Source organism: Alligator sinensis, unplaced genomic scaffold (assembly GCF_000455745.1).
Source record: "Alligator sinensis unplaced genomic scaffold, ASM45574v1 scaffold579_1, whole genome shotgun sequence".
Taxonomy (NCBI): Eukaryota; Metazoa; Chordata; order Crocodylia; family Alligatoridae; genus Alligator; species Alligator sinensis.
Window position 1 is genome coordinate 834,879 of NW_005842023.1, and position 17,710 is coordinate 852,588.

At 44.3% G+C, this 17,710-nt stretch overlaps 2 protein-coding genes across 5 annotated transcripts in view; one reads left to right on the plus strand and one right to left on the minus strand.

The window, feature by feature from the left end:
- The window catches only part of SLC22A23 (solute carrier family 22 member 23), a 190,660-nt gene that overhangs the window by 160,997 nt on the left and 11,953 nt on the right, over positions 1 to 17,710 (plus strand). For 3 of the 4 annotated variants that reach the window (XM_006022193.3, XM_025202389.1, XM_025202390.1), the window contains 4 exons: positions 3,704 to 3,806; positions 7,654 to 7,886; positions 12,364 to 12,396; positions 15,130 to 15,253. In XM_006022193.3, the coding sequence (XP_006022255.1) occupies positions 3,704 to 3,806; positions 7,654 to 7,886; positions 12,364 to 12,396; positions 15,130 to 15,253 (493 nt within the window). Of the gene's footprint in view, positions 1 to 3,703; positions 3,807 to 7,653; positions 7,887 to 12,363; positions 12,397 to 15,129; positions 15,254 to 16,944; positions 16,999 to 17,710 lie in introns of all 4 variants that reach the window. The other variant, XM_025202391.1, reaches the window with a different exon arrangement.
- The window catches only part of PSMG4 (proteasome assembly chaperone 4), a 33,083-nt gene continuing 23,512 nt past the window's right edge, over positions 8,140 to 17,710 (minus strand). Inside the window, exon 3 of the mRNA XM_025202392.1 lies at positions 8,140 to 8,225. Within this exon, the coding sequence (XP_025058177.1) occupies positions 8,155 to 8,225 (71 nt within the window). The 3' untranslated portion in view covers positions 8,140 to 8,154. The remainder of the gene's footprint in view (positions 8,226 to 17,710) is intronic.

Consider the following 17,710-nt stretch of genomic DNA (forward strand, 5'->3'; position numbering starts at 1 on the left):
TGGTTACCCTCATACTATAACTATAAGTTGGAATGAGTGCAGTGAAAAATAGCAAAATAATTGACAGCGTTGATTAAGGAAGTATTGAAAGAGTGAAGTATATAAAGCACAGATGAATACCAGTAGTTAAAGGAGATAATATCTGAAGAGTGGGAAAAACAGACCTAAAGAAGCATTTTTAGTCTGGTGTAAGAAATAAAACTGAGTTAATGGCATGGAATTGAGTGGCAGCATTTTAAGATATAGGTCAGTAAAATCTATTTATACAGGAAGATCCACTGAACTATAAAATAGCCTCCCAGAGAGGGAGGTGGAAATGCTTTGGATTGTGAAGTTTTAAAATTAGACGGGACCTAGGCACTTGTGTGTTGGCAGGGGATGAACTACCTTTCACTCTACTCTTAACAGTGACCTAAGCCAGATCTCTGGAACTGGGCGTCCCCAACATGTTTAAATCAAGGTCTGAATGTTCCAAGCAGTGTGGATACATGGCTCTTAATTTCTTACACTGATGGAAGAAGCTGCATTGGGAAACCAGCATTCCTGGCTATGGACAGACATAATTTTCAGCTGCTTTAAAAGGAGAGGGAGAGTTACTACTCAGAACCAACACCAGCTGTAACAATGTACCTGTTACATCTGCATGCTCCAGAATTAAGCTAAATCACTGTTGGCATAGACAGAAGTGACAATTTTCACACAATCTGACCACAGAAGGCAGTCTGTAGCCATGACCAAACACAAGTGCACATCTGCAAACAGCTTTAAAAATGGCCATTCAGGCAAAAATCTGAACCCTCATTGCATGAGAGGTCATATGAAGATGTTTCAAAACAGAGCATCTTCTATAACTTCTGTCTGTGCTGCCTCCCAGCCTGTTGCTGTTTTTAGAATGGGAGCGGGGAAAGGAGCACAGGGAGTTCATTTTGGTGTTTTATCATCCCCTGCTAGATGGTGGGGCAGGTGTATTGGAGCCCCCCCAAGATGAGGGTGCTCCAGTTCACCTACCCCACCCTCCCGCACTGGCTGGGAACCCTTGGAACAAGCTTCCTCTGCTCCCTTCCCCACCCCCCCGCCCCATCCTGAAAACAGTGACAGGTTTGGAGGGAGGAGGGGCCGTTGCTGGTGGGAATGGGCTGTAGGCTCCCAGCCAGCAGCTAGATTCCCCTCCCCCTGGAACCAGCAGTGAACTTCTGTTTGGTCCGGGGGATTATCGCAACTCAGAACACTTCCTGCAAAGCATTCTCAGTTACAGCAGGGAAATGCATTTCTGTCCACACCCTGAAATTTTAACTCCGACTAAAACGAGGTTGAGGTTACAACTACTTGGCTACAGCTACACCATTCCACTCCAGGAGCATGCCGACCTGACAGTTGTGACAACAGCTAATACCACTACCAGAGGACACCTTGTTAAGCCTTTTTGTGTACCATGACTTTATACAATATCATTCATTTTGTTTGACTTTCTCCTCTTGACTTCTTTTCTCTTTATGAGGCTTCAGGTCATGTTTTACAAATGTCTGTTGCCATGTGGGTATGTTCAGAATGATTTTGCCCCTCCTACACCCATTCAGAAACTGCTGCAAAGTTGACTTTAATTATTTCACTCCTCACTTTTGCATCCCTCTGCCATGTCAAAAGACAGAAGTTTGCTCATCTTAACTTCAAAGGCTCCTTATATGCTCTTCCTACACTAACTACAGCCTCCTTGGATGCTGCAGAGAATGCTGACTTCTGGCTTCACTGCTTTTAGTTAAATGTTGTTTCCCTTTGTGCAGGTGGGGAGGGAGCCCCTGATCATCCATAGTCTCTTTGCAGTCCTTCAGCACCTTAAAATTCTCCTCCTTCCTGGTGCCTACAGAAATCTTGATAACAGTTATGTAGTGGGTGTGCTCTGACTTAGACTTTTCATGCTGACAAATATTGGCTTTTGTTTCCTTCTACCCCCGCATCCATTGGCTGTATCCAACCTCTCTTGTTTCATTTTTATACTTGTTATAATTTTGGGGGGAGCAGGTATCATTATTCAGTATCCAACACTTTGGGACTTATTCTGTAACCAAGATGGCTACACAATACTGCAATACAAATTATTGTGCTTAATAATATAATCAAATACCTTTTATAGGTATTTTTTCATGCTGCATTTTGTGGATCAGATATTTAAAGATTTTGTGTAAATATAAAAGCAACATTGTATCCTACTTGCACACAAACGTAATATACATTTTACTCTGGTACCTCTTCAAAACTTGGCCTTGAAGGTAAGGCTTACCTGCCTAGCTTACCTGTTGGTACTGAAGAGCATGGATATTGACATAAATAGCGTTTCTGCATCAGTATTTTGTTAATAAAGACATTTCTCAAATACGAGTGAACATACAATTTCTTCCTTCCCCCAGCAGTTTACCTTCATCTCATCTTGTATTCCTTTTGGAGAATCTTTATTACATTTTACTCCACTAAAAGTTTGTAGAAGACTGTGGGGCTAGAGAGAGCCAAACTATTCATGTATGTATCAAGCAGTCTGATGCAGAAGACTTGAAGGATGGCTGTCTTGCAATCTCCTAAAGCAGCCAGTATGTATTGTAACTGGTACATAGTTTTTTGGGTGATATGAATAAAAAAAAATGGGTACACTTTATACTCTTGGATTTTTCCGCTATTGTGTTTCTGTCTAGTTGCCATTTCTTAAGTTTTTACCAGAGTTTTACCATTTAAATTATTTGCAACTGATCCGGTGTCTTGAAAAGAATGGTCTAATGTTTATGTAACTGTTAAATTAATCCTGAGGGTTCAAATGTTTAAGAGAATGGACAGTGTCCTCCTTTCTGCCTTTTGTCTCACAAAAATGTTGCAAATTCCCATCGTCAAGGGTTTTCCGCATGCCAGTACAAAACTGCAACAGCATTTCACAGTTGCCCCAGCAGGACTGTGAAAACAACAGATAGGGCTGTGAGGCTGATGCATACCCCCATCCTAGAGCACTGAGTGCTGCTTCAGATTCTGAGGGGATTGTTACAATGAGCCACCTTTTCTTTCCTTCTTTCTTCTTCATTTTTTAAAGGCTTCCCTCCATTTCTAATTTCTATCAAAATTACTTTAAGTGGCTGAAATTCAGGACAAACAGTGCCCTGAACACAATGTATTAGCCATTTCTTTGTGGAAACCTAGGTTTCAGTGTTCCTTAAGGCTGCACATATCAAATAAATTTGGCAGTATCCAATCCCTTCCTCAGTGGCACAGGTCCATGTTACAGAAATGATACAGGTTTTGTTGCATATGTGAGAGCTGTTTCTGGGAAAGGTATAGCATGAGCAGAAAGCACTGCTTATCAGGATTATAACACTAGTAGAGATGCTCGTGTATATCAGGCCACCTTATTTAGCACTCTAGCTCTGGGCCTGATTGTCCATTTGAATTCCGTTTCCTACCTCTAAGTATATCTTCTACATAAATATTTTTAAACTGAGAGAAACTTTGGAATCTGAAGGGATCCACATGACCCCCACTTACTGTGTAGAGGGGGTCAGCAGGATTTGGAGTCTTGAAAACTGATCAAGAATTGTTCAAGGTGTGTGGCATCCTCGGAGCAACAAAAGAAGCAATGATACCCCTCTTCCTATAACAAAGACTAAACTTCCCCAGATATTTGCTGTCCCACCCACCAGAGAATGACTTTTAATTTGGTTTGTTTCAGAGCTGGAAAAGGAGCTTACCAGGAGGCCCAAGAAGGTCTGCATTGTTAAAGTGGTGGGAACCAGGAACCTGTGGAAAAACATTGTGGTATTGTGTGTGAACTCGTAAGTCCAACATCTTCCTGTCAAGTATGTCAAACGTGTTTGCTGCTGGTAAACTGAAAGTAGATAGTGGGCAGCGCTGGAGAACACAGAGGCCATCTTCCTCCCGGTACAGGACCTTAACACCCTGTCTCTGATAACTGATCTTTGATAAGAGGAGTAAGCTATATACCAGGAAAGTTTGCACTTGAAGAAGCTTAACAGAGCAATTAAGATGGGAGTTGGGCACTGCTGGTAAGCTCCTTCTCCAGACATTTTAAGATGTGGAGCAAAAAAATCAGGTGCTTCTTGGAAATGGTAGCCCTGCAAGTGCATTGTTGTCTCAGTCATTAAGTTTTCCTCTCTCTGCCTCCCTCGTGCACAAACACTGGCTATTGGTAAGTGGATAACATTTCCAAGTGCTCTTAAGTGACTTAGGAGCACAAGTCCTACTGATTTCTATCGGAATTCCACCTTCACTTTCCAGATACAAAGGACTTGTGCTCCTAAGTCTCTGGATGCATTTGAAAATTCTACCCTCTACTCCAGTAGGTAGAGTCAAGAAGACAGAATAGTCCTACCAGGTGGTATTTTTGCATTTCACAATGTTCCTTTTAAAATTGAAGTCAACTGTTAAATAATTGTTCTGTGTTTGATCTTCTAGTCAGTGAAAGAAGACATTTTTTCTTAAGTTCATAGGTGGTGGAAGGCGAGGCTTACGGGGCTTAGGCCCACCAAAAGCAAGGCAGCGGTAGGGATGCAAGGCAGCCCAGCCAAGGGCTTCCGGCGGCTGCAGCAGGGGTAGGGAGGGGCACGCAGGCAGCGGTGAAGGGGGGAGTGGGGCTAGGGCAGCCTGAGGCTAGGGAAAGGGCAGGCGCTGCACAGCTGGCATGGCACAGGACTGAGTCGCAAGCGGCTTGCAGGAAGGCATGGAGGGCAGGTGCCCCCAGATCTGCCTGGGGCAGGCTGCTGCTGTGGGCTGACAATGCCAGGTTCTTCCCAGTGGGGGGCCCTGGCTGGGCTGAGCTGAGGGCAGGCAGCCCCAGCAGCGCTGGGAGGGGGCTATGGCGGGGGAGCTGCAGTCACCCCAAAATGTTGTGTAGCTGCCGTGCCCCTTTCCCAGCACTGCTGCCACCTGCCAGGAAGAGCCCAGCATAGCCCAGAGCCTAGCCCACAGCAACAGCCTAGCCTGCCCTGCCCCGCAAAGATCTGGGGGCATGCACCCCTGTGTCTTCCCTTGGCATGTGCAGTTTCAGGAGACTCCCTCCCCCACCACATCCCCCAGACAAGCTGCAGCTCTGTCCTGTGCCCCACCCCAGCTGGGCAGCACCCTACCCCAGACCCTGCCCTACTCCCTCCCCCTATAGCCTTTTCCCCTCCCCCCGCAGACTCACCTGCTGGAGGGGCATATGTGCACATGCACTCAGCCCCCCCAAATTTTTCTTTCTCCACCTATGCTTAAGTGAAAGAGCAAGCTGTAGGTTTCAGTTACACTGAGGACAGTTAATGGCTACCACTTTAATCCATAGGTCTTATACTTTTTCTAGGAGGAATTGGGGAGATTGTGAGATGAAGAAGAATAGGATTTTTGCCTTTGTGTCTTGAATCGTATTTCAAGGAAGAAGTGGGGGAAGAGAAAAGCAATGCTTAATTAATTGAAAGTAATAAATTGCAAAGTTATAAAACTGTTATGTACTTGGTTTAATATTTCTAAAAGTAAGTGTTTTAATCTGGCAAAGAAAAGAGGCTGCTTTTTAAGAAATACAAGGTCACTTCTTTGTTTAGCGATTAAACTGGTTGCGTCCTCAAAGTTGCTAAGGGATTATATGGGGAAAATACACTTTCTTAGATGCAGCATAAGAATGCTTAGGCATGCCACAAAATTACAAACTTGAATCTCTTTCTAAATGACCCCAATTACCTTATCAAAGGGACATGAATGTATTTCTAATATATCCCTTGCATGAGGTCGTCATTTGAATAATCTGTGAGATTTAAATAGAGATGACAAAATGTTGGGAGCACTAGATCTTGGCCTGGGAATAAGTATGTGTGGACATCTGTCTTACAGGGTTTTCAAAATAACCAGTCCATTGGCAGCATCTCGCTTATTATAGGGCCATCCTGTCATCTTCATTTACATGAAGAATTTCATGACCCCACATTAAGTTACAGCAAGCTGTCCAACTGACAGCCCATTGACTATATCTGGCCCCCAAGGAGTTAAACTGCAGCCCACTGGGTGTCACTCCCCCCATTTTGGCATGGCAGGACTCGGTCTACTGTGGCCTGAAGCTCAGGGGGCATGTACCCTCCGGCCATTCAGAATATAGACAGCCCTGAGTTACAGTATTGGACCAACTGAACCTCTGTAGGTAGAAGCTTACTACATTTCCTTATTACCATTTCTCCTTCTTCACCACTATTGTGAAACTGTGGAAGGTGTAAATTTGGGGGAAGACGAGGTGTTTCAGGAAGAAAGAAAGAGAAAAACTCTTCAGGGTAGCCTGATTTATTAAAAACTGCAATTTTGCAGCTGCTAAACAGTTTAGGATACTAGAATAAATTCTGGAAATGTGGATTAGAGAGCAAAATACAGAGGATAAATTATATGAGTATTCAATCTGTCACATGGCTGTCACTCTAAAATGCATTGCAAATGTATGTGCTTGTTTGTATATGTAATGGATTAGGATTGCCCACTAATATATTAAATATAATGTTGTCTGACTAGTAAAGCTCATAGTTAAAGTCCAAAAAAGATTCTGTATGGAATGCACTGTAGATTTCTAAAGCAAACAATGGTATACTGATATAACATGTAGCCAGTCATTCTGAAGGCTAGAATACAAAGGTGCCTTAGTGATGTATAGGTGTTTGGCAATGTGTAGTTTACTTTTCAGTTAAGGCAACAGATCCATGTTACCCAAATACTACAGGACTTGCCACATATGTAGTTCTTTTCTGGGAGAGTTATGGCACCCTCTGAGGGTGGCATTCATAGCACTAAAATATACCAGGTCACTTGTCACTGGTTTTATATCACACCAGTATAGCAGTTTCTTTCTACTACCCACCATTTTTTAAAATAAGCATTTGAAACCAGGGGGAGGAAACATGGTGCTTAGAGCAGAGAAGAACCTGTTCTTGTGTTAAAATAAGTGGAAGGCAAAGTGGAAGGGGGATATAAATCAGGGCCTAATCCATGCATTGTCTCTTTCATAACAATGATATAAATCACAGCCTAATCCATGCATTGTCTCTTTCATAACAATCAGTAATGAATTAAACACAGGTTCACCATGTCACATGAAACATTCATTTTGAGAGCTGTCAGCAGCAGCATTACCTTGCTAGATGGAGGTTGCTGTCTTTGGTGTGGTCTGGTTTATATGAAACCTCTTTGCTGCCTGAGCGCACACACAGCTTCTTTATAAACCATATAATAGCACTGATTACAAGAGCTAGGAGTAAGATTAAATGGTGATAGAAGCCTGTTCAGTTAGTTTGTGGGCAGCTTATGATTGGTTTTCCTGGCTGATTTCAGGTTGCTTCCAATCACATAATAATAAAAACAAACAAACAACTATATCGTTTGATGTGGGACCTGCTGTTATCCAGCCCCTATTAGCATCAAACCAATAGATGTCACCTCTTTGGTTTGATTTTTTTTTTTCCAACTTCTATTTTTCCTTCTACAGAAGAACAGTGGGGGGGCCAAAATGAGATCTGAGCCCCATTGTGCTAGATCAGACATGCCAAGATGGACATAATTCTCACCTCAGACTTGGTGTTCCCTTCCAGCTTGTTGTATTTCAGTATTTGCTGACTTACTCAGCAGTGATCTCTTGCTCTTTTCTGTTTCCTCTAGTCTGACCGGGTTTGGGATACACCACTGTTTTGCAAAAAGCATGATGAGCCCTGAGGTGAAGATGCCGATCACCCATAATTTCTATGCGGACTACTATACCATGGCTGGGATTGCTTTGGCATCCTGTCTAGCCATGTGCCCAGTTGTTGGGTTTCTAGGGCGAAGAGGAGGACTGCTGCTGTTCATGATTCTAACAGCTCTGGCATCACTTCTACAGCTTGGCCTTCTCAACTGTAAGTGAAGACATCCAAGTGACTTGCAACTAGAGGTCAGGGCATGTTGTATTCCAGAGCGGCATGAGGTCTTGAATCTCTGGCTGGTCTCAGCTAACAGTTGGGGGGAGGGGGGAGGAAGAAATTTCATAAAGATCTACTGCAGTGCAAAGAAGCAGCAAATCAACTGTGCATGGAGAATCCTGTTTCACATGTTCTGCACTCTTATTGCAGGCAAGAGGAAATATAACTTGGTGTAGATTTCCTTACCTTATCTGCACTCTTTAAATTAGTGATGCTCTTTTGTCCTCTTCTCCCCTGTCCTCCATTGTTCGGGGTATTGTAGGACAGCCCGTGAGACTAAGGGTATAGTTGCATGTTACAATGAGCACACGTTAACTCTCAGGAATGTTAGTTGATGTTAAAGCAGCATATGTTGTAAGCAGTTGTATGTTAAGGGTTAATACCCTATGCAACATGCACTGCTCTGACTTGCCCTTAGAGGGCTGGTGAAAAGGGGCATGGCTAAGAGCTGACAAGTTGACTCTTGTCTGTCTGGCTTACCTACTCTAAATGGCCCAGATCAGGAGCAGTCAAGGGAGGGGGAACCCAAGTACCACTGCCACTCTGAGCTAGGCTCAGCACAGAGAGCAGCAGCTGCAGCAATGGCTGTGGAGGCAGCAATTAGCAGGCAGGCAGTCAACCAGCACAGTGCCAGTGCAGGTAAACAGAGGGACATAGAGGGCATGGGGGTGAGCCCAGAATAGGGAGGGGGGTGACTTCTTACCTTGAAGTCTCCTCTGGCTACTCCTGTTGTTGCTCTGGGGGAAGAAAGAGTATCCACCTGGGAATGGTTGGGAGTGGTGCCTCCTGGGATACTGGAGAACCACTCCCACCTCTTGGCCCTTTGGAACAGTCTAATGTGGCTGCAACACAAGCTGCCCAAGACAAGCTCGAGATAATCCTTGCTGGAAGAGGAGTCTCTCTGAGATGCTCAGAGTGCACTTGGTTTGTGTTTTCCTGCCCTAATGTGTGGACACTTCTGTTTTAGGATCCCTTAACACATGTTAAGGATGCAACATGTAACAGTATCCTTAGTCACCCACTTGAGGAAGATTTTAAAAACAGAGTGTATTTCCATCTTGGCTGGCATGTCAGAACTGATTGTTTATAAAAAGGGGGAGAGGGGAATCTGATGTTCATTTTCCTAAGAAAACCAGGTTTTTAAAAAAAAAAAAAAAGATTCTTAAGAGAATCCATGGAAATTGCATTCAGGTTCAAATGAGCAGGGTCCAACAGAGCTGTCTTTCAAAGAGGCTGTAAAGAAAATAAGCCAGGAAACAAACAAAAAAGGATCCCTTCCCTTTCTCAGGTGCTTTTGACATGCAACGTGCTTGCTTAAGCATGCATGAAACTGATTGACAGAAACTCCGAGTTCTTCTCTGTTTATATGTGCTGAAAAGGTATTTACCATCTGTGAGGAACATTGTTCACCAAAGCTGTATCATGGGCAGCTGGTTGGATTTTGGTAGCTTCTGGTTATATCATATTTTATTAAAAGAAAAAAATAGACAAATGGCCATTGGCAAAAGAGTCAGGTTGCGTGGACTGCACTTGCCTCTGCGGTGGCTCCCAAAATAGGTATTACTCTGAGCAGTCCCACCAACGCAGGAGCTCTGTGTTCCCTCCTTCCTCCTCTTTGATAAATTTGTTGCTAGCCACTGGCAATTCACAGGTAGCAACACAGTTAAGAAACATGGCTCTCAATAAATGTGGATTGTGTGGATGTATAATACGTAAGCCAGATCTTATTCTGTTTTAGTGTGATCCTGTTCCACCCTGTCCTAATCCCTGATAACCAGGTCATACAAAAAATAAGACTGGGTCCTCCTCTTCGGTAGGGTTGTGCAAAGCTTCGATCCCTGATTCAGTTCAGCCCAATCCGTGGCCAAATCTTCGAATCAAATCAAGAGACCCTTTAATCTCTCCAAATCAATTTGGAGAGATTCTGAAAGATTTGGTGATTCAGACACAGAAACAGCTTTAAATGTTTTTTCTACATACTTCAAGGTACCAGGCAGCTCGTCAACACTGCAATGCTGGGGTGGATGGAGCGTCCTACAGGAGCACGGGGGGCTCCCCAGCGCACTGGGCAGCAGACCCAGAAGTGGGCCAGAAGCACTTCCAGTTCACTTCCAGGTCCACCGGGGAGCACTCTGGGGAGCTCCCCCACCCCCCCCGGCTTGACAACTGGTGCCTCCTGGGTCTGGGAGGGCACCCGGGGTCCGCCTATGGCCGATCACCAAGCTGGGGAAGGTACGGGGGGAGCTCCCAGTGCACTCACTGGCAGACCCAGTAGTGGACCGGAAGTAGTTCCGGTCTGCTTCCGGGTTCACTGCTAAACACACAGGGGGGCCCCCGCACTCCTGTGGGACACTCCATATACCCCAGCATTGTTCATGAGCTGCGCTGGTGCCTAGAAAAAAACATTTAAAACCGTGTCTATGGCCAAATCGCTGATTCTCCTAATCAGCATTGAATCTTCAGATTCGGGCCAAATCCAAACTGAATATGGCCCGCTTCGCACACCCCTACTCTTTGGTGCAATTTTATGACTTAATCTTAAGGATAATGGCATGTTACATTTTTTCAGGGACTTGAGCAGGGTGGAATAGGATCCCACTTAGGAGCCTAAGTCCACTTACATGTACCTTAGAGATAGCATGCATCTAAACAATAAAAGTCTGTATAATAATGGATGATAAAAAGATTTTTGAAGAAACCAGGGTAATTGGATTGCAATAACCCGACTATTTCTGCTGTCCTTCCATTCCCAACCTTGAAGATGGGCATAAAGAATGAATTAGAAGCTTTCTGCCCTGTTCTCATGGGCTCTTCCCTTCCCAGCTGTTGAAAACAAACTAGAGTCAATGGGAGGTGCCTGATTCTGCAAAAAAAAAATGTTTCTGAAGTGCTGAATGAGTTAACTTTCTGTAGACACCTCTCTCCCATAGGCAGTCGGCCAGAGAGAATATGTCACGAGAAAAAAGAAACTGAACATCCCCTGGCCTCACTCCCAGACCAGAATATTAACCAGCATCTTTAACAGACTCAACAGAGGGAGAGTCTCCATCTCTTTTCTGAAAGACCTTCTCAGCCTTGGAGCTGGCTCCTTCCCAGAACTGAGGCAATAAGCAGGCAGCATGTCTGTTGCATACACATTGTATGGACCTCAGACTCCAAGGCTGTCCATCTGGCACTTCTTCCAATACTAAATTCACTCATCTCCAAAGAGGTGAAATATTTATCAGTGTCTTATACAGAACAAATGAGAATCAACTAATTTCTGAGAGACAGCTAGCCAAGTCTTTTTTCCACCTTAAAAAAAAAAAAAAAAGTGGAGAGAGAGCTTTCCTCTACAGATCCTCACAGATTGTTTCCTAAATGGAACCAGGTGGTTTATTCTTTCAGAAAATCAAAAATGGGAGATAACTGTAGACATTGCTGTCACTTCAGCATATCTTGGCATCCTAAGCTTCTCAGACCTGTACAGTTTGATAGGCAGCTTTTGGAAAAGAGGAGGAAAAGGCTTTGGAAGCAAGTTCGGCTCCTTCTGCTGCAGTGCTTCTGCCTCTTCCCCCTCCCTCTCTCCCACCTGCCATACCAATTTCACTCTTTACAGGCAACTAGAGAATGGTTTGAAAAGAAAAGAGAAATGTTGTCTGGAGTCTGTGAACTGCACCAAAGTTCTGTTAATCAGAGCTACAAAGGAAAGGAGGCAGAGGATGAGACAGGGGGCTAAAGTTTTTGTCAACAGTAAACAGAGTAAGGCTCCAAGGTTTCTCCTGACTCATAATTTTTTTAAAGATTTCTGGTAATGCTCAAGTGCTGAGTTGTGCCAGACTCACATAACAATTGTTCTGCCTGTTATGTGGTATTACTTAGCGTTGCTTAGGAACTTGAGCCAATTGCAACTTGTGAATAATTTTACATGCTGCAAACTCACTTTGTGTTTTGGCAAGAAAGATGCATCTTAGTAACACAGGGATGCAGATTCTAAAGGCTTTGCTTTTAACTAAAGCCCTTGTGGCCATTTCCTCAGGGTAACAGTGAAGTTTGACTGCAGCTTCGTTTTCCCTTTCATTACCAACAGAGAGACCTTTGTTTAATCTCAGTGCTAATTCTGGGTCTCTTAAAGTGCTTTACCACTATGCATTTCTTATTATCATCTCATTAGAATCCCATCCTCCAGTTGGGAATAGGACTGGAAATTGCATGCCATGTAAAACAAGTTTTCAAAGAACATTTAAATCTACCAGGGCATTAAAAGTGAAGTGAGGAGGGAGGGAGGGCACTGTTTGGTTGGGGTGTTTTTTCACTTTGAATAAATTGCATATTTAACTTCATATTCTCTCTTCTTCTCCCTCTCCCCTCCTTCCGCCCCCCTCCTTCCATCCCTCCCTCCATTTTACTCCGTCTTTTGTGGCCTTGGATCCAGTGATTGGAAAATATAGTCAACTTCCAGACTCAGGTACTGTTTACAAGTAATGTCTATTTAGTGCATTAGAACTGTTTTCATTTTCAATGGGAGTATCTGAAAGGCCAGAGTAGCTGAGGAGAAAAGAACCTGGTTGCCATTTTATTGCTGGTGCTTATGGGGAAAGCTGCAGTTAAAATGCAATCTCTTAGGAATGGCTGTTCTTTTTTTTTTATTGCTCCTGTTCAGAAGTCACCTTTGACTTAGCTTTGGTGTTCATGTTGGGTTGAGAAGTGGAGTCCCAGGAAGGAGTTCTTGATGTAGGGTCTAATTTTTAATCATATTAGAGTCCCGTTTTCTGAAGTAATTTAAGCAGTTAGGAGCTAAAGTCCTCCTGACTTTCAGTAGGCTCCTAAGTGCCAATGCCCCTTTTGCAAGTGAGACTTAGGCTCATAAGTCACTGTAACAGGTCACAAACCCACTGAGGCAGCCGTGACACCTCCTAGTGGAACTGCAACTCCTGTCTGGCTCAGATTTTATGGCCTCTCCCTCTAGTTCACTTTCCTGCCATGTCTTGATCTTACTATTCAAGAGTGATTAGGGGAGGCTACCAACAGGCCTCAGAGTGAGCTTCAATCTGAATAGTTCCCTCCTGGCTTGACTAGGCAACTATAGCCTTAGGGGAAATTGCATGGCTCCTTTTCCTCCCCTACACTATGCCCCAAGGCTCGCAGATGTTATCATAATGTTGTTCTCTCCTGTTAGGGCTTCAGCCTCCCCCGTCTCTGCCCCTTTCCCCTTGCTAGGCCTTTTTTTAAGCCTAGGCCCACAGCGTTGGACCTGGCTTTGAGGCATTAGCATCCATCTACCTCCTTCAGTTTCCAGGCCTCTGTCTACCAGGCCCTTGACCCACTATGGCTGCGTTCCTCTGGCACCAGGCCCATAGCCCCTATTTTGCCGTGCCCCTCTCGGGCACCAGGCTTCTGGCCTCTATGTTGCTGTGCCCCTCAGGCACTGGACCTCTGGCCCCTGTCTCACTGTGCACCTGGCCCCCATCTGCTCTGCAGCCGTGCGCTACCCCTTTCACTGGGATCAACGATAGCTCAGGCCTTGAGCGGGCCCTTGACAGAGCTCACAGACACAGGCACTAATGGGACCTCCAAAACCACCCCTTACAGTCCCAGCCCAAACCACCAGTATAAACAGTAACAAAACTGTAAGCCCCCAGGCTATAACAGAAATTCCACAACAGCTGCAACAGCTCTCTTCTGCCCCTTTTAGAGGGCAAACTTTATCTATCTCCTCGTGGGCATATCTTTCCACCTGGGGCTATTCCGTAGCCTATATACTCAACCCTTGTGGGCTCTCGGCCCCTCTAGTGAGCACCTCAACCCTCTGGAATTAAAAAAAACAAAGCCACTTGTCTGTAAAAGCCCACTCTTTCTCAACCCAGAGTACTTGCCTTAATTCCCTGGTCTGCAGAGATATTCGATATAAACCAGGCCAAGAGCTCCTCCCCGCACAGTGGCTGGGGAGAGACTACCTGACCGCTACCTGCCAGCAGTCTCTCAGGCTGCTTGCTCCCTTAAAGGACCAGGCACATCCCAGTGCCCTGTTACAGTCACTTAGGGGTGTCTATACATGTGCTATGGGGTGGAGTGGGGGCGTTTTAATTAGAGCAGCTCTGAGAGATGGCTATGTGCCCACAATGTTACATGTATTCAGTATCCCCATGCTTCAAAATAGTGGCAGGAGACACTGAATATACGTGATGCAGAGGCTGCTGGAGCATGCTAATTAGCGGACTCGCAGCAGACCTGATTAATCGAGTCTGGTCCAGCACGTGCTAATTAGCACGCATTGGAGCAGAGGTCCACCGTTCGTATAGTGCCCTTAGGCTGTAAACAGGCATCTTATTTCTCTTGGAAGAGAGAATTTCTGGACTGGGATCCTACAGATCTTTAAGTTATGCAAGTTAAATGAGGCTCATTTAAGTTAATTGCCAGTCATTCTAGAGACAAGCTGATCACTCAGGCTCTGTGTTCTTGCTTACCCCTGCTGGCAGAGGTGCAGCAATACAGCTTGGAAGAGCAGTGTGTGTAAATGGCTGCCACTCCTGTATTGATCTGGGTCAAAACCCAGGACAGTCAGACCTGTCTCAAATGAGGCATCTGTTTACAGTCTGAAGGCCAGATCCCATTCAAACTAGGCACCTAGGTGTGATCTTACTCCTTGATATCCAGTTATTCCTATGTTCAGATGAGGTAATTGTGGAGGAAGTTGGATCATTAGCATGGTAGCTGGACATCTCTGAGCCTAATCTATGGCAACATAGGCAATTTTTGTAGTCCTTCATGGAGTCAGAAACATCTTGTTTTCTTCTTGTTCTGTCACAGCGTGTTTAAATGTCTAGGCCACAGAGCTGTGCCTGGTTTTAGACAACTGGTGAATTCTGTCTGGCTCCAGTTGGCTGCCAAGTTTGGGTGGGAAGTGCCTAGTGCCAAAAAGGCTGTTTGGGGATGTTTCATGAGTTTTGCTTCTGTAGTGTCTGGTAATAAATAATTTGGAGATTGTCTGCTTGCTGCCATTTTTGGCAGTGTATTGTGATTTTTTTCATAAATTTGTTTTGGGTAGTTGGCCTGAGTTATAAACATTTCTTTCAGTAAATGTGCCTTAAACTTATAACTAAGGCAGTAAATGAGGTGTACTGATATGTTTTCTTCTTCTTTCTTGGTGATATTTTACTGGTTGCACTGATCTCAATTTCTTTGTATATGGGTCTAACAGGTATGAGTGACAGTGTCAAAGACAAATTCTCTACTGCATTTTCCATTGTGGGTATGTTTTCATCACATGCAGTTGGAAGTCTCAGTGTATTCTTCTGTGCTGAAATCACACCAACAGTAATAAGGTAAGTCCTTAAAACCTTCCATATGCGGGGTGGGGGACCAGTTCTGAATTCATTCGTTTTAGTAATAGTTTGTTGTGTAGTGCTTTTATGTAGGAAGTAAAATCTCCAATACCTTGAGACTGAGCAGGTGGCTCTGGGATGCTCTGTAGTTGGAGTATCCTTTGGGGAGCTACCATGCCTATAAGTCTAGATTTATTTAAATATGTTTACTTCCATCTTTGTTGTAGTCAAAGGTTCAGCAATGAGTCAAGGATTTTTGTGAGTAGTATCTTATATTGGTTGGAATACACTTAGACAAGCATGTGCCTTTCCTCAAATCTCTTGGAGAGATGCTGTTGATGTTTGTCAACAGGAGTATTTGTTACTCAGAGAAGAAGGATCACAATAAACATGCCATTGCAATACGGTTTGCTCTCTGGATCTTCTACTATATTGCGTCTTTGCAGGCCACAAAATGACTTGCTCACTCTAAAAATCAGGCATAAGCTTAAGGGCTTTGCTGAATCGGGGGCTATAATTAAACCAAGTTGTTGCTTCCCTCTCTCCATCCCTAGATCTGGTGTAAGTAGTAAACATGTGCATGTGTCTCAAGTCACAGTGAGATAAAAAGATTCACATCTGGCCCTTTGTGGGTGGGTAATGTAGGGTTTGAGGCTGCTATTCAAACTCAGCTTTAGGTTGCTGTGGAAAGTGGGGTTGGTTTTGAATAACTAATGAGTTCTGTCTGCCACATTTCCATGGGAAGTGTCTGGTGCCAAAAAAGACTGTTTAGGAATGTTTTGTTAGTGCTATTAGCAGTAACAGAGAGACAATTTTGGTAGAACCATGCTTTTCAAAGGTGTAGGGAGAGTCTATGTCTTCTGGGCTCCCTGACAAAGGTGGATGTGTCCCACCTTTAAAAGGCAGTGATGACTTGAAGCCCTCTAGTGGCCTGCCAGCTCCTCTTCCCCAAGCACTGATGTATCTGAAAGGAAGCTAAGTTTTGCTATAAATATGAGCTCTGATGTTTTGGCCAGTAGTGAAGATCGGCTAGGCTATGTTGCCTCCAGAGAGTTTGCCAAGAATATCTTCACAGCATTGGTCCTTGTTCCATTTTATGCTTATATTCATTGTGCTTATAGCAGCATAATGTGACCATGTACAGCCTGTGCTTGCACAATCTGGATAACATATTCAGTGGTGCCCAAGCAGTTTAACAGCCCCCCTCCCAAATGCCATCAAAATGAATTTGGGCTCTTTAAAGGGGAAACAAAAAAAAAAAAAAAGGACAGTTGGGGGGGGGTAGCAGATATGCTTTTTCTAAAAATGGCTCTGTATATTTATAAGTAGCAGATATGTTTTTTCTAAAAATGGCTCTGTATATTTATAAGGTTATGCAGCAAAACACTGCAAGAGAGGTCAAAGCTATTATTTGATCCAGTGCATTACACATGTGCGTGTGTGCACATACATGTGTGCACACACACACACGACTGTTTGGCTTAATGAGCTTATTTTACATCCTTTGTCAGGGGGAGGTATCAGTGATGGTGAAGAGGGTTTAATTTGGAATTACATGACTGGGGGGGGGGGGGGAGTTACATGCCTGGGGGGGGGGGAGCAAGTGTGCACACTCCTCTGATTTTCATGATTTTTATCATGTTTTCCTTTTTCAATTTTCTCCTCTGCCTTTATATGAATGAACCACCCAGAGAGAGGGCTAATCAGCTGATCAAGTATACAGAAGGAACTGCTAGCTGACAGATGTATGGAGTGACCTGAATCATGTCTTTTTCATTTGATTTATCTAAGGAAAAGCAGTGTGGCCTAGTCACGGCGCATAGAGTACCAGACTGAGGCCAAGGAGGCCTGAGTTATAATCCCCTTGTCTCTGCCACTAGTCTGCCAAGTGACTTCAGACAAATTATTTCACCTGGTTCTGCCTCAGCATCCCTGTCTATAGAATGGGGAGCATGGAGCTTAGTAAAGGCTTTGAGATTTCTGGAGGTAGACAAGTTCCAGCTCCTTGTGCCAAGTACTTCCTTAAAAAGTTCATTTCACAGATTGAACTAAAGCACTAAATGAAGTTGGTAATCCTCTTCTAATGGGCTTGATGCCAAAAGTCATTGTGGATTATGCTGATCTAACCAAACCAGCCAAGGAGTTCAGAAAAAAGGGTTGACGGGGGAAATTATGCTGTTCCTCTCCCTGTTCCTCCCACTCAGTTGGAGAAAAGAATCTGTTGTGGAGTAGCAGCAGCTATGGACTAGGTAACAGCCTGCCTTCTCTGGTTCTTGATGGTTTGTGCCTATCTTTTCCCATCCTCCATGCTTAACAGTAGCACTGACAGAAATTTTGAGCCCCCCACTACAAAAGGATGGGGACAAGCTGGAAGGAGTCTAGCAGAGGGCAACAAAAATAGTTAAGGGGCTAGGGTATATGACTTGTGAGGAGAGGCTGAGGGACCTGGGCTTATTT